General features: G+C 48.2%; 1 protein-coding gene across 1 annotated transcript in view; it reads left to right on the forward strand.

Annotated features, from left to right (window-relative positions):
• Positions 1 to 21,727, forward strand: part of DNAH17 (dynein axonemal heavy chain 17) — an 8,024,690-nt gene that overhangs the window by 7,851,590 nt on the left and 151,373 nt on the right. Inside the window, exon 78 of the mRNA XM_069655242.1 lies at positions 3,015 to 3,158. Within this exon, the coding sequence (XP_069511343.1) occupies positions 3,015 to 3,158 (144 nt within the window). The remainder of the gene's footprint in view (positions 1 to 3,014; positions 3,159 to 21,727) is intronic.

Raw genomic sequence — 21,727 nt, forward strand, 5'->3', positions numbered from 1 at the left:
GGGGGCACTGGGCTGGAGATGGGCAGGTGGTCAGATGTGGTGGTTGCTTGGAGGTGCTGTGATAGGTTTCTGTGGTGCTCCTTGATTTTAGCTTGTAGGAGTTCGATTTTGTTCAATAGGGCAGATTGAATGGAGTTACACCATGTTTGGTCTTTAACAATATCTTGTGGTTTGGTAGCTGGTGTGGTAAGTTCTTTGAAAATGGCGAAGAGTTCTTTGGATTCGGAGCTTGCATTAGCGATTCTTTCATTGTAGGAAGCTGACTTGGCTATGATTATGGCTTTTTTGTATTGAGAGGTGATTATTTTGTAGGAGGATAGGGTGGCTGGCGAGGGTGATTTCTGCCAGGTGTTCAGTGCTTTTCTTTTCTGAGAGCGGAGTTGTTTAAGTTCAGAGGAGAACCAGGTGTTTGAGTGTTTCACTGTTTTGGCTTTTTTCTTCTGTAGTGGGGCAATGGTGTCTATGGCAGTGCTTATGGTGCCCTTATAGATATCTGCTAACATTGACGTGTCGGAGGATTTAAGGTCAGTTGTGAGGGTGCTGAGGTGTGGTGTGATCTTGTCTTTGGCAAGATTTTTTGCGCATCTTGCCAGGGCTGGGGGGATGGGGTTTGGCTTTTTGGATTTAGATGCGGCAGGGATGAGGAAGTGAATGATGTGGTGGTCTGACCAAGGAGTCGGGGTGATGGAGCTTATGTCGATGTGGCAGTTGTGGTTGGCTACCCAATCAAGGATGCAGCTTTTGTTATGGGTGGGTGAGGTTATCTTTTGGTCAAAGTCTAGTTCTTTTAGGGCTAATGAGAGAGATTTGGCTGGCTTATCCTTTTTGTTGTTGTAGCCTATGTTAAGGTCACCTAAAAGGATGCTTTTGGAGGTGAGTTTTAGGTTCTCAGTTAGGCGATGTAGGAGATTCTCATGGAACTCCAATAGTGGAGAACCTTAGAGAACTGAGCTCCAAAGCCTTGTTTAGGAAAAAGCTAAAGACTCTTTTGTTCAGATGATTGCCATGACGTTCCCTTTCCACAGGTTGCCTGCTGGTTTGTACTTATTTTCTGTTTGTCTTTGTCTGCATTAAGCCTCTGGGTACTCAGGTGGGCATTACAAATATATTAAAGTAAAGCAACAAGTACTCTGCTTGGTCACTCCATTGTGTGCAGCCCCGCAGGTACTGATACGGGAATCAGCCCCCAGCATCCGGACACCAGCTCCTTCATTGATTCACTACATGCCAGGCTTTTCTCAAGGACCAGTGCTGTCCACTCACTTACAAGTTACCCACCCAGGCCAGTCAGCGCCAGGACAGAGCCCCGTCGGGACCCGTGGGATAGTAGTGCCACACACCTTGCTTTTGTCTTTGCACTTCTGCTCACTTCCTTGCCCATTTCCAGGGGATTTGTTCTCTGTTCAAGGGGTGCTTTAATTGCTTCTGTGCTTGAAACCACAACACTTCCCTCCACTCTCGGTATCCCTCTGCTCGCTGCCACCTATCTGCCCCCACAGTATGGCTGGCGGTATTCAGTCTCCTTGGCAAGGCAATCTCTACCAGATAAATGGGCCGCTCTCAGTGCACACCAGGCCGGCAGGCCACAACCCTCATCCCCACCGGTTTCTCCTCTCTGGGTCCCTACTTCTCCTCCGACACAGAACCCGTCCTCTTCACTAGTCACTGCTCTTCCAGTGCTCTCGCCTAGTTCTTGCTGTCAATCGGTGGTCATCTCTCACCATACACGGCCTATGATCTGGCCAGCTACCCCACCTCACCCGCTCTTCTTCAGCCACCAGCTTGCTGCACTGGCATACACCTACCTGTTTGGTGGCCTACTGACAGCAGTCAGACCGGCTCCCCATCAGGGGCACTCCCAGCCGCTGGGACCAATGTCAGGCCTGATCTTCCACCTGGGCCGCTCCTCTCCAGCCACTCGCCATCCGTGCCCGCCTGTGCCTTTTCTCTCTGCACCTCACTGCTCCTCACCACACAGGTTCCCATTAAGGAGACCGGGTTGATTCCTCTGACCTGCACGCTCTGCTCAGCCACCTGCTTGCCACTGCAGTGAGCCCCTGGGGATGCTGGCACTCTGCTCTGTGCCTGGTCTTAAGCTCCACGAGGCTTGCTGGCCACCACGGCTGCCATTGCTGAGCCACCTCTTCCTCACGCTGCACACCTTCACTTCCACGCTGGTGTCACTCCGCAGTGTTTCACCACCAGTGCTGCACTTCTGGCTACTCTCTTCCTTCATGGGGGGTCACTCCTCTCCCATCTGCATGGGGAAAATAGGGTTCTTTACATGCCTTTCACACTTGTCGAGACGGGAACCCTCGCCAGCCACGTCCGTTCAGCCCGCCATCTTGACAACACACCCCCCGCCCGCAAGCATTATTTTTAAGGTTCATGAGTTCTCAGCCTAGTGGTTTGGTGTTTCAAAGATAAACAGTTTGCAGAGGACATATTATATCCCTCAGGAACAACCTTACACATAAGGCAACTTGTTCTCATATAGTTTCATTCATGTAATATAGAAAAATTCAAGACTGGCAGCAGCAATTTATCCAAAAGCTGGTTTGAACTTGTTGGGGGAAATAATATGTTGGATTTACTCCTAAAGACTGGTATTAATTGTTGACAGGTTTGCCTTATGCTTTCCCCTGTGGAGAAAAGACCACACAGCATCACTGCCATTCGATGCAGAGGAGAGAATTGCTTGACATGAATGAACAGAAATGATTTTTGAGAATTATTTCCAATAGCATAGTTTTCAACTTATTGACTTATTGACTAGACACCAGCATGTAATATTTGTATTTGTGTGATGTCTATCAAAACCCTGAAGGAAGTAAAAACTAGATGCCTCAGAGTGAAGCGATCTTGTTACAACGACAACCAATAGGCTCAATATTGTCACTAATGATGAGAATTATTAGTAAAGTGCATTTGAAATAAATAGTAATATGTTACCAGTCTGGAAACTAGCACAGAGTTGCTCAATGTGTAATGAAGACATTTGTATGTTTTACCAGGGAGAACTCACAATCACATCACTGATGGAAGAACTGTCCAGTTCTCTTTTCTATGACAATGTACCTCAGACCTGGGCAAACCGTGCTTACCCATCTCTGTACGGGCTGGCCGCCTGGTATACTGACCTGCTTGTTCGCATAAAGGTGAGACCTATATAGAGATGACAGACGTCTTTATTTAGTATTGTTGGTTAATATAATGTATGCCAAAGAATGTTACGCTGCAAAGTTCTCCAGCACTGAACATTTTTATTTGACAACAGAGGGTCAGTGAAGAACAGTAAACTGGACAAAGAAGGGACAACAATCTTGCTCTTTATGTTCAGGTATAATCAGTGTCATTGTGGACATGTTTTTTGCAACATTTATGATTTTATTGGGAGTAATGATTAAAGGATTTTGGGAGAAATCACCCAAACCCATTGTTAGAAGCTAGCATTTCCTTGCCCAATCTAGGCAAACAGACTATCAATTAATTTCCTTGGCTCATTTAGTGGTAGCTGTGGCCGAGTAAGCAAAACTATCTGTCAGGAGGGGAGAATGATAGATAAGAGGAAAGATTGCCAAGTATCACTTTGAAAAAATTAATGTCCACACATAGTTATATATAAAAATGTAGGTTGTTTCGTTAGGCAAAAGTGTTTTTGTAGTAACATTTAAATCATTTGGGTAAAGAAAAAGTCTTGTGTCCAGTCTATCTTATTTACTCTGTGAGGTGGGACCAACCGCAAAGCCCAAAGTGAACCGATGCTTTAGGGATAGGGAGATAGCATAGGGTATCCTGGCGTACTGTTCAACCTATACTCACTCAACCAAAGATCCATGTCTCATTGAAAATTGTGACGGAAATGGGAGTGACTGTTAGAAATATAAGCCTGCATAGTGGTCACTTGAGCACCTTTCTAAAGGAGAACTCTGTGGTGGGAAACTTAGGATCAGATCATGCATGGGTGGGTCCCACAGAACACCCACAACATGCAGAGAGGTTTCAACTCGTTTATTTGTTCACTCTCAGGGTGAAGAGTTTTGAGGAATGCCTTTTGGGCATGTGCAGACTCAATCATAGGTAACATTGAGAGAGAGGAGAGATAAAAATGTCAGTGAATAGCCTATTCTAAAGTAGGGGTGTACTGAACTCCGACTTCGAGTAAGTATTCGGCCGAATGCCAGCTGAAAAAAAGCTATTCGGCTCCGGCCAAATAGTTTCTTGCTATTCGGCTCTTGCCGAATACTTTGATAATCTCATTTGAATACAATACAACATGAACTCAGGCAAATATAGACTTCAGTTTGCAAAACTGAAAAGAATTAGGCCAGACAAATTTCTATCACACAGCTGAAAAATATCTTATATTGTAATCTGCTCTTTAGGGCATGTTTTGTTACAGATTCATAGACAAAAAAGGTGCTAATCTTTTATACTTAGCTTGCAACAATACAGGAACATATTTTCTTTTGGCAAACGTTTATATGCAATGTGCACTTTTTTCAGTTGGAAATAACAAACCGAAAGAAATGTGCAGAGATACTTTCAGTTCCTGTCATGTCATTTCCCATTGCGTACGTCATAGTCCCCCCTTTTATTTTTTTTTAAGGACTTGAGTCCTGAGTTTAACATTATCTGATATTTTATCAGGAATTATAAGTTGCATATGTTTGTGTGTTGGCAAGAAAGAGTGGCTAGGATAAGTGAGAAGTGACCAGCATTTGTTTGAGTGGGGTGAATAGCTGTGAGATGGAGTTCATGCATTTCAGATTCCATCTCGACTTGTGTACTGCAAGAGCCGACATGAACCATTTTATAAATTTCTATGTGAGCTGCAAACAAGTTTCGAAACTTGACCGCATCGACTTTAACTGGATAGAGAATGAAATGCATTTGATTCACAAAGGCAGTCCTTTTGCATTTGTGAAGCCTCCTACTTTAACTGCCAATAAATGTTCAACAATCTTCTGTACATTTGGTCCCTTCATTGTGGTTATATCTGCTTTATTTCTGGCTTTTATATTTTAAATAAATATGTTACATTAATTATAATGAAGAGAAATAAAAGTATAGAATGCATTTAAAATGGTTCTTTATTTGTTTTTTTAATAAGTTTTTTTTAAAGTTTGGAAAATGACTTATTAAATAAAGCAACTATTCGGCTTCATATTCGGCTTCGGCCGAATAGTTGACAAACTGTTTGGTATTTGGCCGAATACTAAATATGCTATTCGGTACAGCCCTATTCTAAAGAGACCTGGCCCCCTGACTCCAAAGAAAGTTCCCAAAGCTAAAACCACAATCTCCTGGGTTGTTCATCCCCCTGGTTACTCAAAGTCTTGTGGATTGTTGAGTGCACCAGCACACTTCTTTGTATTTGGCTTTCAGATAATTCAACATCTTGCAGTTCTAGTCATGAAGAGCCTCTAGCTCTCTAACTTATCACTCTTGCCCTGGGGGTTCCATGGATGTTTTTCCAGGACAAGACCTGCAGCTTCTCCTCTCTAGGGAGGAATTCTCCTTCTGTTGGAGTACTTTTCTAGGTAGGATTTACAACTTCCCTGCCTAAACTCCTTTTCATTTCAAGCTTCTTTAGTGCCATGTGGTGGCTGTGCAGCGACCACCATTATCTGGGCTAGAGTCCCCAGCAGGTTATTCTCCAATGTAATCTTTAAGGTATTTGCTTCTTACAGCCTTTGGGCACAGGCTTCTAGCAGGCTCCCTAATCTTGACTTCCATTTCAGCCTGACCAGATCCACAGTGTGTCCACCTGGCTTAGCCACCCTCTGTTCTGAATATTTCCAACTATTTTGTGAATTTGTCTTGGCCATTACAGTTTTTGACTCTCTAGCTTATCTTCTCCTCCTCCTCTTCGTTCTGCAGCACCAGCTGCACTCTAGAACGATGTCCTGACACACACTGCATCAGAATGTGTGCACTTCTTTTTATTGACATTCTCTCAATTGTGTAATTAACACAATGAGTGCTCTAGTTAGTGGTGTTGTTCCCCCATTAGTTGGTTCTATTTTTGCTTGGATGGTCCCTAATGGTTTAATGTCCAATCTTTCGAATATATGCTTTGGATATTTCACTTATTGAAAAGGACCAGTGACCCAAGTAGCATAGCCCAAGATTACAAAAGGCCTGCCTGCATTGTAAGGATCATGCATCTGTATATGTATCAATCCTATGAGGCTCGTATTTAGGAAGCTCAATATGATACCAAGGAAATCTTTACAATCCTTAGGGAATTGGAGAATCCAGATGTTGTCCACCAAGTAGAACCTGACAAAAATCAGGAATGGTGCACACAAATTCCACAAGCTGTGATTGAGAACACCACGAAAATAAAAGCAGGCATTGAAGAAACCAGAAAATTAGATCCCGTAGATCCTCCTGAATTTGCAGATGAACAACTAAACAATAGGCTACAAACTGTACCTATGTTCAGTTTTAAGAATATATCCAAGGATGAATGTCAGGCTATTTTAGTCAAACTGAAACCGTCCACTTGCAAAGGCGACAAATTCCCAGCCACAGCCATTAAAACTTGCTCTGAACTGCTTATCGGTTCTTTAACCAAGATTATTAATACATCATTCAAAGACGGTACAGTGCCAACTAGGTTGAAGGGATCTTGGATTACCCACCTTCTAAAAAAATCTGACCTAGATCCTAAAGAGGCAAAAAAAGTATTGGGCAATTAGCAACTCACCATTTATTAAAAAAATTATGGGGTGACCACTAGTGGGCACGTACCTGGATGGACGCGTGAGGATCGCGCTCCGCTCCAAGCCATTGGGCCTTTAGAGCTTTGTCCCCCCCCCGGCGGAGACAGGGTAACCCCGGCCAACACTCAGATCCTCAGGACATTTGAAGAGCTGAAACCGGTGCCTCCCCCTGGAGACTGTCCCAGCCTGTGACAGTGTCTGGGGACACGGAATGGGCTAAGAAGCCCTGTACGTCACGAGCTGCATGGCCTCCGATCCCGGCGCAGGGGCGGCCCGGGCCCAGAGCCCATCCTGGTCAAACAAGGGCCTGCTAGACCGTTTTACTCGGTGGAAAGGCCCATCCTGTGGTGCCCGGGCCACGAACACAAGAGGAGCTTTGGACAAGGCAGTGAGGCTCCCGGCCAAGAAGAACGCTGGCAGGGCCTACGAAGATAAGCCACCCTGCGGAGGCACAGTGGAGGGGATACAAGGCTGGGCTGACTCCCTTCGGGCCACAAGAAAACATACAGTGCAACAGTCCAGGCAGCCGCTGCAGGAGCGCGCCGCCCTTTTGTTTCACGCCAGAGCCCTCGCAGGCATTCCGCCAGTTGGTGCCCAGGTGACAGGCAACCCAAGACAAGGTGAGTAGGCTCGAGGTGGGAGGCCAGCCCCGAGGCAAGGAGACTGAGGTCCTAACCAAGGGAGACACCCCGGGAGCAGCCAGACCTCTTACGGAGGGAGCCCCCAGAGGGGTGAGCCTCAGGTGGAGAGAGGAAGGCCCCACCACAGGAGAGGCACGCACAGCGTCGCCCGAGGCCCCATAATCCTTAATCGCTGGAAGGTGGGGATCCCCTGGGGCCAGACCCGAACTGCATCGAGCCTAGGTGGTCACATGCACAGAACGAGGCCCGCTCTCTCTTTCTACCTTCAGCTCGGGCGTGTGGTGGCCTCCTTAAAACTTGTCTCTGTATACTAACAGAGTCACACAACAGGCATCGTTTGTTAATAGATTAACCTGTGCAGACAGTGAATCATAACTGTGCACTTTCTTATTTCACAATTGAACCATAGCCTTTTGTAAGCTTCATGAGGAGGAGGACCAGGAAGAAGCTTGTTCACCTGGGGTAGAGGACCACAACCCCTGCAGTGAGGCACTCACACATATGTTCAAGAAATGATCAACCAGGGAGGCTGCTGTTAGGGCCTTCTCCACACCTCGGAGGTGAGTAGCCCCAGGAGAGAGGTTGAATTTTCACAGAGCCCCTCAAGGAGGCCGGGGATGCTAGACACTGAGTCCACATGCCTCCTGAACCCAGGGGCAAAACCAGGGCACAGGAGCAACTCAGAAACAAGAGGGGGCACGGGTACCCCCAGACTGAAAAGTGAGTCACTCTGGGCCCAGAGATTGGGGGCCAGCACCCGCATTGCCATACACCCCTGCTAGCACCACGGGAGATAGCGGGGTGTGGTACAAGCTGGAGAGGAGGACTTGAAGTAGCAAACGGAACCAAGAAAGAAGAGCCCCCCCGGAGGTGCGCCGCCCTGGGCCCCCACAGACTACGGAAGGGAAATCTGCCATAATCGCCCAAACACAAGAACGACTTCCAATAAGAACCCACACACGGGCTTCTGACCCAGACACTGCTGGGAGGCAGATACTCAAGGCCCGAGGAGGTCTCCTCAATACACAGTCATACCACAGAAGGCTCTTGTAACCAGGACTCATGTCTGGCAGAGAGTCGTTCAGGACCCCCCTTGTTATTTGCATATTTCAAGTAACTTTGGGTCTCACCCTAAGTTACTAAGGGAATCCAGACGTGGACCCCTTGCTCACTATTCTTAGAGAGGCACAGCTACACCCTACTGATGAGGTTCAGCCAGACCGAAACACGTGTCGGGGGTTGCTGTTAGTACTCTTGTTCAGAGGAGAATTGCCTAGCATTTCGGTGCTGGACTGCCCCAGGGCAGGACAAAGACTGATATGTTTAGGATATTTCTCCTCTGTGAAAGATAGTGAGCTAAAGACTCTGGGAAAGGCTCCTGTAACCAGGACATATGTCTGGCAGAGAGTCTACCAGGACCCCCCTTGTTATTTGCATATTTCAAGTAACTTTGGGTCTCACCCTCAGTTACTAGGGGAATCCAGACGTGGACCCCTTGCTCACTATTCTTAGAGAGGCACAGCTACACCCTACTGATGAGGTTCAGCCAGACCGAAACATGTGTCTGGGGTTGCTGTTGGTACTCTTGTTCAGAGGAGAATTGCCTAGCATTTCAGTGCTGGACTGCCCCAGGGCAGGACAAAGACTGTTATGTTTAGGATATTTCTCCTCCTTGTGAAAGATAGTGAGCTAAAGACTCTGGGTAAGGCTCTTGTAACCAGGACTCATGTCTGGCAGAGAGTCTCCCAGGACCCCCCTTATTGTTTGCATATTTCAAGTAGCTTTGGGTCTCACCCTCAGTTACTAGGGGAATCCAGACATGGACCCCTTGCTCACTATTCTTAGAGAGGCACAGCTACACCCTACTGATGAGGTTCAACCAGACCGAAACACGTGTCTGGGGTTGCTGTTGGTGCTCAGAGGAGAATTGCCTAGCATTTCGGTGCTGGACCGCCCCTGGGCAGGACAAAGACTGATATGTTTAGGATATTTCTCCTCTGTGAAAGATAATGAGCTAAAGATTCTGGGTAAGGCTCTTGTAACCAGGACTCATGTCTGGCAGAGAGTCTCCCAGGACCCCCCCTTGTTATTTGCATATTTCAAGTAACTTTGGGACTCACCCTCAGTTCCTAGGGCTCACTATTCTTAGAGAGGCACAGCTACAGCCCACTGACGAGGTTCAACCAGACCGAAACACGTGTCTGGGGTTGCTGTTGGTACTCTTGTTCAGAGGAGAATTGCATAGCATTTCGGTGCTGGACTGCTCCAGGGCAGGTCAAACACTGATATGTTTAGAATATTTCTCCTCTGTGAAAGATAGTGAGCTAAAGACTCAGGGTAAGGCTCTTGTAACCAAGACTCATGTCTGGCAGAGAGTCTCCCAGGACTCCCCTTGTTATTTGTATACCCCAGAAGGAGGTCGGAGAGCGACCCCTGTGGAGACAAGAACCTGGCCCTCCACCAGCAGGGCGCCGAACTCAGGAATTCTATCACTGCATCACTTTCGGAGGTCCCGGGGGAGCATTGGGGGGCACCCCCAACTGACACACACAGAATGGCATCGGCAGAGGACCCTCCCGCCACGACACTTTCTAGGAATGACCTTAAGGACATATTCCAAGAGATCAAAGCGATCAGAACAGATATACAAGGCTCCATCTGTGACCTTAATGGCAGGGTGGACAAACTGGAGGACAAAATGGAGGGGATGCAAAGTAATCACCTACAGGTGGATGTCCTTTTTTTTTAAAACACTTTTTATTTGCATTTTTGTAAACACAACAGCCAGAAACAAGTCCAACATTCCCCTCCCCGCCAGCCCCCTTCTTTTAACCACTTTTTAGTGACATTTCAATATAGCAGTTCCTCAGCTATCCCCCCATCCTCCCCAACCTCAAAAATCAGCCCTCTCCCCAAATTGTCAAATCTTAACCAACAGTATAACCCCCTCTCTCCTCCAAACCATCCCTCCCCTCCCCTCCCCTCCCCCCCACCCCAAATCCCAAAAAAGACCTCTGTCTACCATTAGTCACAGCAGCCCAGCACAAATGTTCACAGTTCGGAGAGAAGAATCAATCCATCTACAGTCCCCATCTCCGAGATCCCTCCTCCCTCATCGCGGCCTCTCCCCCAGATACATCACTTCACGGAGGGCGCAGGTCATTAACATTTACAAGGTCATTCAACAATTGGGACCAGTGGACCGTTACCTCCCCCGCATCTTCCTCCACCTCCAAGTTCTGCAAAACCGTCAACTCCGCTAAGCCCTATCTTCGTACGTCCTTCCTCCATAACTAGCTTGTCGGCCCCAGGGGGGACTTCCACGCAATTGCCAATCGGCGTTTCGCCAATGTAAGTAGGAACTGACCCATTCGAAGGGATTGTGTCCTCCGACGTATTCCTTATCTTAGATAGAAATCCTTCAGCTTTGCTGGCCTTCCGAGGCCAGCAAAGCTGAAGGATTTCTATCTATCTAAGATAAGGAATACGTCGGAGGAACATCCCATCGAAAGAACGTTACAAGGTAAGAGTAACTAGTTCATCTAAGATAAGGAATACGTCGGAGGAACATCCCATCGAAAGAACGTTACAAGGTAAGAGTAACTAGTTCTTCTGTTCCGTAACTTGTTACGTTTCCCCCCCCGGTAGGTTCCCACACAGACAAATCTCCAGGCACCGCTCCAGGTTGGCTCCCAGTAGCTCATTTACTCCCTTAAGCACCTCATCCCAGTATTCTATAATTACCCCACACTCCCACACCATATGCCAAAACCCTGCCTCATCCGACCCACATCTGGGGCAGTCCCCCGGATGCTCCCCGTTCATCGCCTTAAGCGCCAATGGGGTAACATACACCATATGCAAAATGTTAAATTGAACCAACTGGAAGCCAGCGTTCCTCGAGGATTTCCAGACCAAGTCCCAGACCCGCTCCCACTCCTTACTCGAAATCGAGCACCCCTTATCCGCTTCCCATTTCTCCTTGAATTTCATGTCCCTTTCTATCGTCCTCTCTCCAAGGGCCATATATACCCACGAGAAATGCCCTCTCCCCCTGCCCGATCAAGTAACACTCGGAGCACCGGGCATGATTCCGGCTCCTCAGGGATCCCCTCCCATAACTCCGCCATCCTCCGAACCACCGCCCCATATGCCAGAAAAACTCCCCGCGGCAAGTCAAACATATCACACCACTCCCTGCAGGTAAGGAGCTATCCTCCCTCAAAAAAGTCCCCCATCGTTTCGCATTCTTTTTTCCCGTAATCTTCGTATCCCTACCCTCCCAATTGCCCGACAGAGTTTATGGTCAGCCCCCCCATGGAAGATTCTTTTCATAGCGGCCCTTGACCCCCTTACTGCCCACGTATTTCCTCCACGTTTCTCTTACTGCTTCATAAACCACCGACGTCCCCACATTGCCCAATGGGTACCACAAGAGTTCCACCGGCCTACATTCCCACCGCAAGGGCCCCACCAGTGTTTCTATGAGCTCCTCCTCTGGATGATCCCACACCAGCACCGATTGTAATTGTGCCGACACAAAATACTTTTCATAATCCGGAAGACCCAGTCCCCCACTTTCCCTCGGTCTCCGCAAAGTTTGCAGGGACATCCGTTTCCTCCCCGAGTCCCACAGCAATTCCCTGATCTTGACATCCAGCATTTTAAAAAACACCTTTTTTGCCACATACGGTATATTCGTAAAGAAATAAAGCAACCACGAGAGGATTACCATTTTACATAACGCCACCCTACCTATCAGTGAGAGCGATAAAACCTTACAAAACTGGATGGAGTCCCCTATTTTAGATAGTGCCCCGCTCACTGTAATGTACAAATGTGTCCACTACGTCATGGAACACCAGCACCCCCAGGTATCGGAAGGATTCCGTCTCCCATCTTATCCCCAAATCTGGTAATTCCTGCACTGGACGTTCCCATAGCCCTCCCAACGGGAACAAGACCGATTTCTCCGGATTTATACGGAACCCCGACATGGCTCCAAAATTACACAAGATTTCCAAAATTCTGGGAGAAATCCCCTTGGGTCCCCTACGTACAGTAACAAGTCATCCGCGTATAGGGACACAATATGCCACTGCCCATCCACCTCAATTCCAGCCTCACCCATCTCGTGCCGCAGATACGCTGCCAGTGGTTCTAAGGCCAAAGCAAACAAAACTGGGGAAGCCGCACGCCCCTGCCTAGTCCCCCTCTCCAACTCCCATGTCTCTGAAACCCAGTTATTAGTTTTCACCATCACAAGCTGTTTTGTATACAACAAGGATAGCCATCTACAGATGTTTTCCCCAAACCCAAACTCCCGCAACACCTGGAATAGCCACTTACACTCCAGGGAATCAAACGCCTTTATGGCGTCAAACGACGCTATAGCCATGTCCTGCTTTTGAGACTTCACCTGATCCATCACATGATGAAGCCGGGAAATATTGCCCGACGTATTCCTGCCCCCTATAAACCCACATTGATCAGGATGTACCAAATTCGGCGCAACCGCTGCCAACCTGGCCGCCAAAATCTTCCCCAGGATTTAAAAGCGAGATGGGCCGATACGCTGTGCAATCGCTCGGATCCTTCCCCTCCTACAAGATAACCGTGATCACTTCTTCTCTCATCGATTCCGGGAGACACCTCCCCTGAAACGCCTCCTCATAAACCCTCACAGGTGGATGTCCTTGATATGAAATACAAAGCACAGCTATTTATTTATTTATTTTTACATTTATATAGCGCACATGCAGCCCAAAGGCATCGCGGCACTGTTATTTGTGGCAATCTTAGTTACAAAAAGTTACATACAAGTAATGAAAAACATAGCAGGCGTACAATTACTTTCTAAGTTTGTGGTACATTCTCCTACATTATATACGCATTGAGATAGGATATTAGCTAAAAAATGAGATTGACTACAGTTTCTTTCTTGGATGAGTTTTAGTTGAGGAACATAGTTTTCAGTGACTTACGGAATGCTGTGTGAGAGACTTCTGCTCTCAGGGATGGTGGGAGGTCATTCCAATGCAGCGCTGCTAGGTATGGGAAGCTGATCCCGTCTGCTCTGGCTCTTTTGACTCTAGGGATCATGAGTATGTTTACATATGGAGTTCTGGACGGTCTGTCGGATCTAGTGGGGTGGATTCTCTCAGAGAGGTAGGCTGGAGCAGTGAGGTGGATGCACTTATGGGTGAGGGCAAGTGCTTTAAAGGGGACTCTTTCTTTTACTGGGAGCCAGTGTGCCTCTTTCCTAACTGATGTGATATGCCCATTCTTGGGTATTCCCGTGGCTGCTCTTAAAGCGCTGTTTTGTATAGTCTGAAGTCTGGTCATGTTTTTGGTAGAGGTGCCCAAGAACAGTGCAGTATAGTAGTCAAGTCTTGATCCTGTGATGGCTCTGGCAATTGTGATGCAGTTATCCTTAGATAGGAAAGGTCTAGCTGCTGTCAGCAGTTTGGCATGGTATGCTGCTGTGGAGGCGATGGCGTTCACTTGCATAGTCATCGTTAGATTAGAGTCTAGATAGACGCCTAATGTTTTTACTGAATTTACCACTGGGATTTTAATTTTATCAATCGTAAAGTGGCTGAATTGGGAGTCAAGGTTCTTAAGTGTTTCCTTGGATCCTTCTGTGAGTAGCTCGGTTTTTTCTGAGTTGAGGCATAGGCCATTGCCTGCCATCCATGCTTGAATAGTGTTGTACATGTGGTTAAGAGTCAATGTCATAGTCGCCAGTGAGGATGAGGAGGATCTGGGTATTGTCAGCGTAGTTAGTATACGAGATACCCAGGGGGTCATGGATGAGGAAGAGTGGTCGTGTGAAAATATTGTGGAGGGTAGGTGAAATGCATGATCCTTGCGGGACGAGGCCGAGGCAAGGTCCGAGAAAACTTGCATAGTCCGCCCTTGCAAGAAGGAGGTGATCCATGCGGTGGCATTGGGAGAGAAGTTGGCTGTAGTGGGAAGGTGGTGGCATAGGACTTGGTGGTCAACAAGGTTGAATGCCACCGATAGGTCTAGGAGGAGGAGGAGGGCGTGTTTCCCTTTGTCTCTTTTCTCGTCCATTTGGTTTTTTAAATCAAGTGAGGCTTGTCTCAGTTCCATGACCAGGACGGAAGCCTGATTGTCGTAGTCCAAGAAGTTTGTTGTCCTCAATAAATTGTTGTACCTTAGATAAGCTGCTTTGTCCAGTATTTTGAGAAGGAAGGGGACTGTTGTGATGGGTCGGTAGTTATTAGGTGAACAAGTGTCTAGGGGAGTTTTTTTTATGAGGGGTCGGACCCAGGCTTCCTTGAGGCATGCAGGGACTTTAGTTGCAGCAAAGGAGGCATTCAATAATGTTGTGAGGAAGGGGGCAAGGTGACTGGCACAGTCCTTAATAAGTGTGGCTGGGCATATGTCTCTGTTAGGGAGAATTCTCTGTTAAGGCTAATTTCCCAAACCTAGTGATTCCCCCAGCAGCTTCACTGGATTTTTGGGGTTTATTTTTTTTTCTCCTGCTAAGAGTGAGACTCTTTTTCTCCCACTCTTAGACATGATTTGAGATATCCTTTGACTTTGTAATGTGTGTTTTATGGGCTATGGGGTCTTTTACTCCATAGGGCTTCATGTATTTTTGGTATGTGTGTTACACAGCACCCTCCGTGCCGTAACACTGGGGTGTCATAGTGACCCCCAAACATAGACTCCGTACCCTGGGAATGACTACTGTCTCCCAGGGCATGTAAAGTCACCATTGGCTTTACTAGTCCTAAATTGTGAACAGAACCAGTACAAACCATCATATTGTGGGCGTACTAGTAGGGGAAATTCGATTGCCCCTGGGTCTGTTGTTCGAGGGGGCACTGTCCAGTCCCCCCTGAGCGAGTTTTGGCTGGTGGCAGTGGATACTACTTTTTATATTCAACCGCAAATATATTCCTATGGGATTTTCCCATTGTTCGAGGCTAATATTTTTAACATAGCCTCGAACATACCGCCGGTTTATTTATTTAATATTAATTCACCGGTTGGTATTTTTTGCCAGAACCCGGTTCCAAAATGGCATTTGTGTTCGCTTCTGTGACTCCAACCCAAGTCGAGTCCTTTGTTCCACTTTTTTGCGGGCTTCTCCACAGAAGCCTCCAAAAGTGGTGCCACTCTGTCTGGGTACCACAGGTGTGGGAGGGGGTTTAGGCACCCTGGACTGAGTTGCCTCGCCAACTAAAATCGCACTCTTGTGTGATTGGCCTAGTGGTGAGCCGCCTGGCTCACCACTTAGCATGTTTGAGTGATAGCTAGGACTGATGAATGGGGATTTTCTGCATAAAAGCAGGGCTTTGGGGACTTTGACTTCAGACGTCGCCACAGGACCAAAGAATCCGAAGAGGGAGAAGCTGAGCCGACCTTCAACGACGACACCACCGGTGGAGCCCTGCTGAAACGACTCACCACTTCTTCCAACGACAGAGCAGATCTTCATCCCGAAGAGTCTTCTTCCTTTGACTGGTGGGGATAACCAGTTTGCCCACCTTTTCGCCTTCCCAGATCATCTCGTGGCCGCCTGGCCTGTGCCAAGCACCCTGGCAACCGGGATACCACATTTTTCCACTACCGCAAATTAAAGTATAGTACCTTTTTACCAGAGAACTCCGCGGCTGGTTTCTTCCCTGGCAGTGCAACGACCTTCAACTTTCCTCCACGTCGAGATCATCTCGTCCTCTGGACGACGCCGTGACTTGCACCCGCTGCCAGGGACAACTGCCCCCGCTAGAGGATCCTCTCCACTTTAAAGGTACTGTGTCTGCCTGGCCTCCTCCGCAACGGTCTGTGTCGGGTGACTCTTAAAGCCTCAACTTACCACTTGGGTTAGCCCTAGGCTGGCTAACTGAACTTTTCTAAACTGAACTGATTCCTTTCTGCAAGCCTTTTAAACTGTGTGATCTTGGGCGCACTGGTGTTCTACTCTCTCCAAGAGGGAGCCTGGCCTCTGAACTTTTTGCTCACAAGTAGACTTTGGGCCTCATTACACATTGTGCGGTAAGGGAATACCAGTACCGGTAATGAATTACCGGTACCGGTAATTTCCCAAGCCAATCATGACCTGGACCCACCGCTATTAGCACACCCTTTAATTACGGCGCCACTAATAGCGGCAAGGCCGCGGGCGCGCAACCCCCATGCCGGAATGGCCATGGCGCTAATACCAGGGCATCACAAGCCATGCGGACATGGCATTAGCGGCATGGAAAACACCTAAAAACCCCTTACCGGCATGGTGCAAATAACGGCATCAAAAAGCACCCGTTAAGAGACCTGAGCAGTGTACCCATCTGCCACAGGCGGACACAATCAGCACAGGTGTATGCAATGGAGACAGGCAGCACAAAGGAGCACACCACACCCCTTCCCACACCAAGATGGTCCCAATAGCAGCAGCATGACATGATGGGCTGGAGTACATGATAGCAGTGCAGCACCAACAACAACAGCCAGCACCAGAGGTGAGCCGTAACAGGTACCCATTCCTCACACCATACAGGCGATGCCAGCTATCCACTGAGGAGGTGGCTCCTAACCTCTGTACGGAACCCACAGAACCATCAGGAAGAGGACAACAATATTGCACATCCTTCCAATGACAGTGCTCCGCTGCCTAAGCGGCCTGGGTGTGGCACTCCTGTACGGCCGTGTCAAAGTGGCAAAGACAACCATGGCATGTGTAGAGCATCACAAAATGTGCATATGATGGAATGTGCCTATGCCACTTGAAATTGACATGTAACCACCAGAAGAGTATGATATGGCTGGGGATGAGTGCGGGTGGAATGCCCTGGCAGGATATGAAGGAGGCAGTGCCAAGGAGGCACACGATGTGCATCAGCATCTGATTCTGGAATCTCATCAGGCACCAAGGTGAAATAGCATGGACGTAGATGGGGATTGTTGCCCTGGTGCATGTTTCGAGGCCCACAAAGGACCCTGTCCACAATGAATGACACATACACAATAATGGAGTCCACGCTTGGGTTTCAAACTCAGAACAGTGTATATTGAACATAATGTGATAAAAAGTGTATTACCCCAACTCCACAAATACACCCTTACCCCCCTCCCCCATCAACACACCCAAATACACCCTTACCCCCCCCTCAACACACCCAAATACACCCTTACCCCCCTCCCCCTCAACACACCCAAATACACCCTTACCCCCCTCCCCCCTCAGCACACCCAAATACACCCTTACCTCCCTTCCCCCTCAACACTCCCATGTGAGTCTCATGGCGTGAATGTGTCCATCGCCACATGTGGCACCCGAATGTTGGTGGCCCTATTTGCCATTGCCTGCATCGTCATCTGGTGGTTGTGAAGCGGTGCGCCACAGGTTCCGCATAGACCGGCGTAGGGGACTAGTATGACGTGAACTCCCAGACGAGGAGGGGCCTGGTTCTTCCTGGGCCGTGAGTGGGCACTGACGCTCAATTGCGTCTGCTATGCGGTTCATGGCCTGCCGCAGTTGGGCCATTTCACTGCAGATTCGGTTGGTGCATGCCTCCATGCCCTCCCTCGTCTGCTGTGCAAGTGTAGCAATGTCCTCCCTCAGGTGGGCTGTCTCAGCCACATGTTGCCCTACTAGGCCAGTCATCTCGGTCTGCCTCTGAAAGATGGACGAGAGGTCATGTCGCATGGTGGGTGCTGGTGGGATGGCTGATGCACCTGGATCCATTGCACTTGCATCAGGAGAGAATACCTAGGGGCTCCATGGCCCTTCAGGGGTGGGTGATTCTTCATGACTACCCGGACCTGAAGAGAATCTCGGGCTTGCCAGTAAGGGGTTTGTTGGTCTGGGACTCTGGCTTTCATCATCAATGGCAGGTGTTTCCTCCTCATCTGAAGGTGGGGCAGTGGCTGCTGCCTCACCCGTTGAGCTGGTGGCAGCAGAGTGCATTCCCTCGATGCTGCCTTCACCTGCTGGGAGACACACTTCTGTGGGTGCCACGACGGGAGCAGGCATGGCCTGTGGATGCGTGCAGCTGGTGTTCCGGCTGCCTTTGTCCTTGTAGTCATGGTCACTCGTCCTGGCTGCCCTTGCGGATGTGGCGGTGTCCCCTGTGGCATCCCTCCTGGGTTTTTTGCTGGATGTGGGAGCAGGTGTGGAAGTGCGTGCCTCCTCAGTGTCAGAGTGTGATCCTGTACGGGTGAGAAATGTGGAAAACAATCAATCATGGGTCGACCTGCCTTGAGCTAAATGAATACGTCATGCCGTTCTATGCATTTAGGGCTCTTTAGTGTGGATGCAGGTAATGGGGATGTTGGTTGAGTCATGCTTGAATGGCTCTGTGTTGTACGGGTATGTGGTGATGCATGCATGTTTGTTTGTGGCTGGATCCACGGCATTCATATGGACACATGATTGGGGGGAACATCACACTTCACTGTGCATTGTTTGATGCATACACTCACCTCCATCGGACGAAATGGCCACGCCATGCTCCATTTGTCCAACTCCCTCGATGGATTCCACCCCGATAGTTGATGCACATGTCTCCTCCAACTCAGTGAGCTTGATTGGCGATTCACTGCCTCCTCCTGTGCCCGTAGCCAGGTTGCGGTTAATGGATAGAATGTTCTGCACACGGAGCCGGTGGTCATCCCACCTCTTTCGGCACTCTTTAATTGTGCGGGTTGTGTTGCCTACCGCGCTGACCTTGTGGGCTACCTCTACCCAGATGGCCTTCTTCTTCACAATGGTCTCCCGACGCATGTCGTTATTGAAGACCACCTGTGCATTTTCTGCTAGTGTCTGCGTGAGCATAAGGAGCTCCTCTTTGCTAAATTTCTCCTTGTGTTGCCGCTCAGACGATTTTTTAACGGCTTTGGTCATCTTTACGGTGTCCTTGGTGTATTTTCCAACGTGGTTCCTGGTAAGGTGTCCTAGATAAGGAGGATGGCAATGGATTGTGTTTTTAAAGATGGCCGCCGTGCTCTTTCCTGTTCCGTTGCGATGACGCTATTTCCGGTTCCGCAAAATTACGGTAACTGCTATTAGCGGTGACCGCTAATGGCGGTGACCGCTATTTGCAAAGACCGCTATTTGCATGTGGCAGCAGGTCGGAAGTGCTAACAGTGCTTTCGACGATGCCGTTAAGGGACTTCTTGTGGACTTTTGCGGCATGGCGGTAGGCGCATTACCAGCATGGCGGTAGGCTCGTGCCCGCAATCTCGTAATGGCACGCAATTTGCGGCCTCTTGCGAGGGCGGACACGCTAATTACGCCATGCCGGTAATTGGCGATTTTTACCGCCTACCGTGTAATGAGGCCCAACTTTCCTGCCTTGCTGAGTGCTTCTAAAGGATTGTGTTGTGTGCTGTTCCTAATTTCTGCCTTTTCCCTCCCTTTTTCTTAAACTTATTGGAGTGCCATCTTTAGTTAAGCGCTCATCTCTGTCTGGAAATAAGTGGTGTTAACTAAGACTTGTCTAATAAGGAACAAGGGATGTATATATAATAATAGTGACTGTGTTTTTGAACTTACTTATTATAATAGTGCTAGAGTGTTTCTAAGTGTGTCTTTAAATAAATAATTATATACTTGATACCAAAGCTCTGGTCAGTGTTTGCTTGTGCTACTTTATTTTGGTACCTATCTTGTATTCTCTATATACTATCTAACTCTTCTTGAGAGAAGTCTGGCTGCTCAGCCACAGCTACCAGGTAAATCAGGGTGGTACAGAATGCTACCAATTAGGTTTACTGCCAACACCTGTAGTCTTAAGCCTTTTGCAGTGGTCCCTAAGGGAACTGCACAGGTTTCTGCCTAACAGTCTCCTTTACAGTTTGATGGATTTCATGATGTTAATCATGTTGGAGTCTTTAATTTCTCTAAATGAGAAGGTGTTTGGTGCGGCTGGGGGGATGGTAGTGAGGAGTGCGGTGTGGATGTGGGGATGTTGAGTGCTTGTCTGGTTGTCTGGATTTTGGTTTGGAGGGTGTTGAGCTTGCTGTTCATAGCAAATTGGATATTGTCGCACCAGGTTGTGTCCTTGGTGAAATTCTGTGGTGTAGGGGTCTCTAGTTCTCTGAAAATCGAGAAGATCTCTTTGGTGTTGGATTGGGCTTCTTGCATTCTGGCCTTGAAAGAGATGGCTTTGGCATTGATTATAGCATTTTTATACTCTTTAGCTTTTTATTTAAAATTGAGTTTGGATTCATCTGTGCGTGTGGTTTGCCACAGCGTAAGTGCAGTCCGCTTCTCAGATCGGAGTATGAGGAGGTCTGGGGTGAACCTTGTGTTGGTGTGGCTGGTTGGTTTAGCCTTACGTGGTTTAAGAGGCACAATGGCTTTGACTGCTGCCTTGATGGCTGTGTTGTATGACTTTGCTAGAATCTCTGGGTCAGCAGAGAATGGGTACTTGAATGCTGGTCCGGCTAGGAATGGGAGGAGGTTCTCTTAGTGAGCTGCCTGGAGCTTCTGGTAAGTGCTTTGGCTCAGGTATTTATTTACTTCTGGCTGTGGGAATTGTGAAGTGAATGGCATGATGGTCTGACCAAGGGATGGGCGTATTGGCTGTGATGGTGATAGGGCAGTTGTGTTGGGCTTTCCAATCCAGGGAGCGTCCTTGTATGTGGGTGGGTGTGGAGATGGTGTTCGGGAACCCGAGTGTTTCGAGTGCTGTATTGAGTGCTTTGGCTGCAGGGTAGCTGGTGTCATAAAGTCCAAGGTTGAGGTCACCTAGTAGAATGGCTTTGGTGGAATGTTTCAGGTTGCCAGAGAGAAGGTCGGTGAGGGCAGTTTGGAAGTCCCCTATGGGGCCAAGTGGTCGGTAGACGACGTGTAGTGGAATAGTGCAGTGGTCTGACAATTGAATTCTGGTGAGTAGATATTCACTGGTGTCTATATTACCTTTGTCTATTTTCCTGATTGCCAAGGAGTCTTTTGTTATGATGGCTACTCCTCCCCCAAGGGTGGTGCGATCCTGCCTGATGATATTGCAACCTGGTGGGAGGGCTAGTTATAGAACTGGCCCTGAGGCCTCATGGAGCCACGATTCAGTAATCATAAGGATATCGAGTTCATGAGTGGAGATGAGGTTGTGAATATCTAGGGTGTGGGCGTTAATAGATTGTACGTTGATCAATGAGCATTATAGATGCATGCTGATGAGGGGGCTTATGGTTTGGTGGTGGCTGGGGCGACATTGGTATTCTTTGGTACTACTACAGCGTTGGGGATCACATTAGATTCATGCAATTTGCTAGCAACAGTACAGACATCATTCAAGATAGTGTTAGGCAGAGCTACTTGGCACATGGGTGGATCCATACAGGCGGCAATGGCATTAATAGGTGGATGTACATTAT

Source organism: Ambystoma mexicanum, chromosome 3q, assembly GCF_040938575.1.
Source record: "Ambystoma mexicanum isolate Mex_15411 chromosome 3q, UKY_AmexF1_1, whole genome shotgun sequence".
Lineage (NCBI taxonomy): Eukaryota > Metazoa > Chordata > Amphibia > Caudata > Ambystomatidae > Ambystoma > Ambystoma mexicanum.